Raw genomic sequence first — 8,494 nt, 5'->3', positions numbered from 1 at the left:
TCTTCCAGTTTGAAGCCATTACCCCTTTTCCTGTCATAGAATCATAGAATCATTCAGGTTGGAAAAGACCCTTGGGATCATCGAGTCCAACCATCAACCCTACTCTACAAAGTTCTCCCCTACACCATATCCCCCCAATACCACATCTAAATGACTCTTACATACACTCAGGGATGGTGACTCAACCCCCTCCCTGGGCAGCCTGTTCCAGTGTCTGACCACTCTTTCTGTGAAGAATTTCTTCCTAATGTTCAGTCTAAACCTACCCTGTTGCAGCTTAAAGCCATTCCCTCTTGTTCTACTGCTAATAACGTGAGAAGAGACCAGCACCAACCCCTCCACAACGTCCTTTCAAGTAGTTGTAGAGGATGATGAGGTCTCCCCTCAGCCTCCTCTTCCTCAAACTAAACAGTCCCAGCTCCCTCAATCGCTCCTCATAAGATTTACTCTCCAGGCCCATCACTACATGCCCTTCTAAAAAGTCCCTCCCCATCTCTCCTGTAGGCCCCCTTCAGGTACTGGAAGGGGCTACAGGTCTTCCTGCAGCCTTCTCTTCTCCAGGCTGAACGCCCCCAACCCTCTCAGCCTGTCTCCGTAGGAGAGGTGCCCCAGCCCTCTGACCATCTTCCTGGCCTCCCCTGGACCCCAACCAGGGTTCCGCACCGCCCTGCTCCCCCCCCCGCACGCCGCATACCGGTGCGGGGAGCGGCGGCCCGCCTGGGGCTCACCGGAAGGAAGTGACGGGGCGCTGCCGCCCCTGCAGGTGGCGGCCACCCCCGGGGCACCCCCCGCCCGCCCGCCCCGCCGAGTCACCGGCCCCGCCCCCCCCGCGGCGGCCTTAGCGGCGGCGGCGGGGCCGGGCCCGCAGAGCGGCGGCTGGCGGCGGCGAGATGACGACGGCGACGGGCGCGGAGCGACTCCGCGATGGCAGCTGCCACTTCCAGCGCTCCCGGCTCATCTGGATGATCGCCATCACCTTCGGCATGATCGTCCTCGGCGTAAGGAGCGGCGGGGGGGGGGGGGGAGGGGAGCCGGCCGAGGCGGTGCGGGCCTGCGGCGGCTCCCCGCCGCCCGAGCCGGGAAGCTGGCGGAGGCCACGGGGACCCCCCGCGGGTTTGACGGGGACCCCCCGCGGGTTTGACGGGGACCCCCCGCGGGTTTGACGGGGACCCCCCGCGGGTTTGACGGGGACCCCCCGCGGGTTTGACGGGGACCCCCCGCGGGTTTGCTGCGCCCCAGGAAAACCCATTTTTGCTGTATTTCTGTGCCGAAATACGGGCCGCGTTCTGAAATGCGCCGGGGGGGGAAAGGAAACTGCGGGCGCGGCTGCGGGCAGGTCTCCCGTGAGGGGGCCCGGCGCATCCGTGAGGAAGGTTCTGAGGGAAAAAAATAACGAAATACTTGAATTGGATTGCCAGGTGAGGCAAGGCTGCGGCCCTGCGTCCCTCCGCAGGCACCGAATGGGAACATCAATAAAACTCGCTCTGGGAAGGCTGTGGGTTATAGCAATAAGTAGGGCACATTTACAGATATTAACCGGTAGCGTTGCTGGAAAACAGACGAGCTCAGTCACTATGTTGTCTTAATTTCTAAAAATGGACTTCAGCTAAAGTAGGTCAGATTACTGGGGTGCAGAGATTAGTGACAGTTTTGATAAATCAGACAAGTTTATGAAGGTCATCCATTGACTTTCGCATGTTGTAGTTTTTCTTCTGTTTGCCTGGATTTTCTACACGCAAGAGCCACCACTGAAAAAGTGACGGTCCAGGCAGGCCAAACAGCTCACAAGGCAGCTTTTGGCCTGTTTCAAGAACCAAAATGAGCTTTAAGCAGATTCCCTGGTTAAATCCACCGTCTTGCCACATGCTTGGCATAGCCAAATTTACACGTAGTTAGAAACTGCAGCGTTGGTAGCAGAGGAAAGATAAAGCGGTGTGAGCTTTGTCCCAGCTCGGTGTTTACCTTGCATCCCCCATGGACTCTGACATGCCCAAGTCACCATCTCCCCGCTTCTCCTCCACGGCTTGTTAAAATAAAGGTGGAGAGCGATAGGCGCTGCAGCAACTCGGTGACAGGAAAGACACCGGCACGTTGTGTTCATCTTTGGTCTCGGGCTTCGTGCTCAATCTTCTGTGCCCTGTTCAAAATACAATGAAATCTGAACAAATTTTCTTTTTTAAGGGACAAAAGAAGAGAGACTGTTCCCCTAGTTATAGATAAGTAGTTATTCCTCCTTCTCAGTCTAGTCATTGTTTGAGTTCTTCAGGTCAGTTGCATCAGATTAACTTCTTCAGGGCAGAGACAATGTATTTTTTGCTGCTGGGGTGTGTAGTAGGTAATGAGCTTACAATTTAAATGCCACTTGATGTGCAGATGCACTCTTGGTACACAGATGGCAACCTTATCACCTTGGTATCTTGTATGTCAAGGAAAAGAAGTTTCATAGGTTTGAATCTTCTTAAGTAAGCGTGCGTTAGAAGGCTAGTGGTCTTGCTGTTGGAGAGTATGAGTCTTAGGCAATGTTAATGGAATGAAGGAGTTGAAATACTGTATAGATGAGCCCTAAACCATGCTCGACAGACACGGGGGGGTGAGGAGAGTGAAAAGAAAGCTAATTCAAAGGTTATGTTGATAACAATTCTACCTTGAACTAAGCTAACTAATTTTTTTTCTTTTTTTCCTTTTAAGTGGGTAACGCTTTTCCCTTCAACTATACCTTATAATTATTTGGGAATATTTGGTACCTTCCTTAATTATTTAGTGAAAAACCACCACAAATGGGTATGCTATGGGTAAGTTATATTTGTATAATTATATTGCATCTCTCCTGTTGCCTCGCTCTGACTCGTCTGCTTAGTCCATGTTAACAAGCTTTCCTGTAACCCAGTAGTTAATTACATTTAAAGGGCTCTCCTTTCAAGCTCATTACAACTAAGGGTGTGGGGTAATAAGTATGTAGAAAACTAGACAGGCTAAGACCAGTATGAAAGTTTAAAAATTCAACTTAGAATTTGGCATCTGTGGTGTTATAGTGAGAAAGGAAGAAAATTGAGATAATACTTTTGGAGACACTTACCAGTCTATATGTAAACTTAGATTTGTAACACTTCCTTAAAAGTGGTTCTTTTGTCAAATTATTACTCAAGTAGTCCAGTTCTCTTTAGGAGTCTTCTTTTTCCAGCTTCAATTAAAGAACATTTCCTACCCTGCTAGTAACTTATCTTGATCCTGTCCACGTGAGAAATAGCAAATAGCCTGCTGAAAAAATAGCATAGTGCTAAGTTTTGCTTTTGCTGGGTTACACAACATAGTTTTTGTTATTTTAATTAACAAAAGAGTTGGAAAACACTTCCCTGTAACCAAATCTCCCACTTGCTAACTGCCTGCAAAGACAGGAACACAGCAAGAGTTTCTCATTTATTTTACAATGCATCATGTAGAAGATAAGCCTTCATCTTTGCTCAGAGCATCTTTTGCTTTAGCAAGGTAGTGACGTGATACTAACTGAATATCCTGTGTAACTTTTGTTTTTTTTGTTTTTTTTTTTTTAAAAAGCTTCGGTATGAAAATTTGTAGACTAAGTTTGACTAATCAAGTAATATTACATATCCTGAATCTGTACACACAATTGCTTTTGTCAAACTAAACCTATAAAAACTTCAGTAACTCTTTAGGACCACTAAAAATACTTGTGTAAGTAAAAGGATAGATTTTGCAGGCTTAGCTAAGATTAACTTGTACTGCTTTCACTAAGCAGTTGGCTTTTTGGCTTAATCTAAGAGCTGAAAGCTTTGGAAACATGCGGTGGATACTTGAGATGGCAGGTCCAGGCATATTGCATGAGCTACAGTTCCTCTGTCTTAGTGGATTTTAGTTTCTTTTAAGACTACACATGCACTTCTGTTGTTTTGTTTTTTTTTTTTTCCTAAGATAAGAAGCACGCCTCACTTTCTATGTTAAAGTCAGATGTCGCTTCTATGCTTCCAGTTTTACATTCTCTACGTAACACATCTCAGATACAACAGTCTTCTCCTTAATTTTCAACAAAATAAAACATGTTTTCTTTTTACTAGGTTCTGGGTATCCTGGTTGATTCACGTAGTAGAAGCCTTCTACAGTGTTAAGTTATGCCAGTAAGTTGTTCCCTCCACCCACCCCAACAACGATTCTCTGAAAAGGATTTGTGATACAAGTGACATAAGCTACAGACTGATTTGGGTGGTTCTCAGCAGCATATTAGTTCAGAGGATACTGAAAAAATTCATGCTGCAGTGATAGTTTGCTGCCCTCCAGAAGAGGTTACTGCAAATTCTGCTGGTGGTTACTGTTGTACAGGGTGGCAAAAGCAAGGGATGGCAACTGGCAGAACTGGGAGCAGCAAGGTTTGCCAGAGCTTGCCTGTCCTTCTGCCTCTGAGCTCACTCTTCACTGGGTAACATTGCACTTCAGGAAGCAGAGGGAACAATAGATAGTGTAGAAGTAGTCTGGTAACTTCAGGTGTTTAGGCTTCATCAGATCTTACCTCATCACAACTTCAAGATTGCTAATTACCTGCTTAAATGATTGTATCTATATTGTGAGAACACAATTGGACACTTCAGTTTGGAATTGTTTAACATCTACTTAATGTCTGCAGGTTTGTGGGATAAAATACTTTGACTAATCAGACTGTAAGAGTAGGGCCAACTAAATCTTAAGTTAGGGTAACATTGTTTGGAAAGGTATGCTGTCCAACCACATAGTCCTACTATTCATTTGAATTTTGTTTGTAATAATTCAGAATAATGTAGATACTGGTTCTCACGCTCCACAGAGTGGATGGCCTGTCTTTGCCATTGTAAAAATGGTGGTCTTCCACTTCATTTAGTTCGGTTCAAAGCTGTCTGTCACAGGCTTCTCAGGTAGCATCTCTTGGAGGCAAAGGGATTTTGTTCCATGGAAAGCTATTTAAGGTGGTTCTGGAGATAATAGAATATGGATGAACATTTTCTGCCTTCAGAGTGGGAGTCAGTAATAAATTTTTTACCAGGCTGCAGTTTTAAATTATGTAGCTTTAAAGTTAAAACTGATCTGATTCTGCAGATAGATAGGTATGTAGGCTTAAGGTGATTTTTAAGTACAAGAGAACTTGATTACCAGTGAATGAACCAAATGCATATATTGTAATCAAGTTAAGTAATGAAGTTTTACAGAGTAGTGTTAAAGTCCATAAGAAAGAGAGCATAGATTGCCTGCCCAGCATCTCTTCAGCCATAGTTCTCTAGATTACTAGACAGTGGTACTTTACTATGGGCACCAAACACCATATACTTTTTACTGATGTAAAAATGGTGTCTACTTACAAATATCACAAAGGAGGCATGAGGAGGAACTAGTGAGGAAACAGATACAAATCTGTTAATCAATAGTAGTACTGTCATTGGCTGTTGGCCTGTACTTCTCTATGTGGTTTCTTCATATAAGCTTGCTTTATGTAAGCAGGTAAATTTCACTGAATTTCACTGAATTTTTAGAGTTGGAAGGGACCATAAAGATCATGTAGTCCAACTCCCCTGCTGAAGCAGGATACTCCCCTGTATTCATTCATTCCATTCTTAAGCCCTAGTTTCCAGTTTCTGCACTCATTTGGAAACACTGCAGCTGGGGCTATAAAAAAAATTCTCTCACAGCTGGTAAGAAAATTTAAGAATGAACTTTAAGAAATGTTGTGTTAATCAACACTTGCTACCCAATCTTTTTGTATGTGTGGAGGGTATAGAACAATTAACAGCTAAACTGCTCTAGCAGAGGTCAGTAGGGGGAGCTCCCTTGTAAACTAATGAGTTAGAGCACAGTTATGCTTGACATAATTGTTTACTGGAAATGTAAAATCAATTGGTTTTGCTATCATGTTTGTACTCATTCTTTTCTCTGAAAATTCTGTGCTATTTCCCAACAACAACGAAGTGGAGGAAAAGAGTGATATTTTCTATAATACACAGACAAATTCACATACGCTATGTTAAAACTAACTGACACAGGGAGGTCTGTGCTTTATAGTCAGGTATTTTTAGCCCCTTATGACTGTATTTTTGTAGCCACAAATTCAGGTAACAGCGCTCGTCCCTCTTGCATCACACAGTAATTGTCAGGCCTCTTTGCCCTGCTGTAGCATATATAGTCTGCCTTCAGTGACTGTAGTCAACAAGAAGTTACATACAGGGTTGCATATTAAGATTAGTATTAAACTACTCTAATTTCATGGTTCTTTGTACTTCTAGGCTAAGTCATTTCAAATAGCATAGACTGAGATTGCAATTTATATTTTATTGAGGATATTGTATGCATGAAGTCTCTGAAACAACCTTTGTCCCACAAATAGCTTAAAATCACAAGAACTGCTATGTTTAGTTTCATACAGAAAATAAGTCTCAGTAGATTGGAATTAACGATGCTAAGATTAAATGTTCTAATCACATACCAAGAATGGGTAGAAATATCTAACCTTACTTTGTAAGTATCACAATATAGTCTGCAAGACCATATGTTTTTTGACACATTTTATGTTTTTGTTAATGTTACAGATCTAAAGGAATCACTGACCCAGCAGTTCAATTTCACTGGTTCATTCAGACACTTTTATTTGGGTATGCTTCCTTCGGCCTTCTGGTGTCTTACAAACCGTCACCCAGGAAGCAGTACTAGAAGACAGCGAAAGAACCCACTTCTCACATTCTTCATCCTCGTTTTTCAGAAAATATCCTCACTTACATGTCTAGGTGCTATAATTAGCTAAATTACATTCTTGCTATGTGATGCACTGCCCTTCTACCCAAGTAACTCTCCTCTTTGAAAACAAGACAATTATAATTCACAGGGCCCTGTGGATAGTTCAGTAGAAATTCAGCTCTTCAGTCTTGGCACTGCCAAAGTTTAGTCCCATTTGTTATGCAAGAGGCCAGTTTTTGACATAGACGCCATACTCTGATTGTCATTGAAAAGCTGGTGGTAGTGGTTGATAGGTTACCTTTTCATGGGAAGGAATTTTCTTCAACAGGGAGAGTTACTTACAGCCACAAGGCAACTTGCACTTGCTTTGTGATGGAATTTAACTTATAACATTTTACTGGCTTGTTGTTGTTAGAGCCTGGTCTTTGTACTTTGTTTTGTCAGCTTACTTTCTTCCACAAAGGACAGACCACTTTATTGCTGCAGGCACATTAAAAAGACCAAGTCTCAGGTCAGGTTGAGGTGCACTGATGAGCTTAGATACGTAAAGCACTTTAACTTGGTTTAATATGCGTGCCTTAAATTTCACGCAGCATGACCTCATCTTTTGAATGAAGATTTTTATCTTTGAGTTAGTATAGCATAAAGTAGTAATCCTGTAGCTTTGAGGGCAGCTTTTTCAAGAAATAATTTATTATCCAAGAAAAAAGAAAAAAAAAAAATCAATTAGCATTCCAAAACCTAGCTGAAAACATTCTATTTGTGAATGAAATTAGGTGTAGTGATTAAACATCCACCACTGGTCCCCAGATGCTGATGTCCTGAAATCTATGTTTGAAAGACCATCTTAAGCACCCCTCAGAGTACTGCCTGTGTGTGTAGTGAGCCTTTTATCATACTGTCTTTTGCATATTTGAACAAGAATTTAGCCTGTCTTGTTTTAGCACTTTTAAAAGTAATAACTATTTAAAATACTAGCTGTAGTGTGGGGGCAAGTTTTACCATGCCACCTTTGGTGCTACTATTCTGGAAGAAAGGACGAGAAGGTTGCTCTTCATCTAACGAAGAACTCCTCGAGGCAGTAACAAATAAACTTCTGCCTCCTGCATACCTACAGACTGTAACACTTCTGATGGAGAAGTCTTATTCAGACACAGGTAGATAAAGTTTTTGCTTTTCAGTTGGTACTAAACCCATGGAGAACTGAAGGGTTTGAAATTATGGGTTTTGGTTTTTGTTTTTTTTAATGACAAACTGATAACATTTTGTAGAGAAGTAGAAACTCATGTTTAGTGGCTAGAAATCCAACAGAAGTGTCAAGAGCCTGAGCTATGTTTTACTGTGTAACCTTTTATCTTAGTCTGTGACCCTGGAATAAAGAATTAAAAACAGTGAAGAAGTTGGTTTTCTTTTTAATTTATCCTGGAAGTAGATGTCTCTACAAAATATATAAGCATCGTCTTTAGACTGATATCACTATTCACACTTAGAACATACAGGATCAGCTGGCTGTATACTTTCCCAGCAAGTCCCACAGAAGTCTAGTATTTCTAACAGGACAAGGTATTGATGTGACTTGTCTCTTAAGGAAAAAAAAAAAAATAAAATAAATTCTCCATGGCACCAAAACAGATATAATACTTTGTGTTTCAAGATGAATTCTAATGGAATGCTTAATGAGCATTAACTTAAGAATGTAAAGGGATAAAAGGAATAACTTTTAAATTTGAAATGGTTTAAACTTTTAATTTTAAAATGGTTCAGCATTTTCATAATAGTGTTCCTG

At 42.2% G+C, this 8,494-nt stretch overlaps 1 protein-coding gene across 1 annotated transcript; it reads left to right on the top strand.

Moving 5' to 3' along the window:
* Positions 1-834: 834 nt before the first annotated feature.
* Positions 835-8,092, top strand: TMEM254 (transmembrane protein 254). Its single transcript, XM_074154951.1, has 4 exons — positions 835-998; positions 2,689-2,792; positions 4,074-4,133; positions 6,564-8,092. The coding sequence occupies exons 1-4, from the start codon at positions 891-893 to the stop codon at positions 6,682-6,684; spliced, it is 393 nt and encodes a 130-aa protein (XP_074011052.1). The 5' UTR covers positions 835-890; the 3' UTR covers positions 6,685-8,092.
* Positions 8,093-8,494: the final 402 nt, after the last annotated feature.

The sequence above is a fragment of the Numenius arquata genome, chromosome 10 (genome assembly GCF_964106895.1).
Source record: "Numenius arquata chromosome 10, bNumArq3.hap1.1, whole genome shotgun sequence".
Taxonomy (NCBI): Eukaryota; Metazoa; Chordata; class Aves; order Charadriiformes; family Scolopacidae; genus Numenius; species Numenius arquata.
The sequence above is the reverse complement of the archived record's forward strand: the minus strand, read 5'-3'. Positions and strand labels throughout refer to the sequence as shown.

Excerpts from the sequence above, each read along its gene's own strand:
- TMEM254 (XM_074154951.1), top strand. The coding sequence starts at position 891 with ATGACGACGGCGACGGGCGCGGAGCGACTCCGCGATGGCAGCTGCCAC. Across the intron at positions 999-2,688 it reads TCGGCATGATCGTCCTCGGC|TGGGTAACGCTTTTCCCTTC; the intron begins GTAAGGAGCGGC and ends TTTCCTTTTAAG. Across the intron at positions 4,134-6,563 it reads TACAGTGTTAAGTTATGCCA|ATCTAAAGGAATCACTGACC; the intron begins GTAAGTTGTTCC and ends TTAATGTTACAG.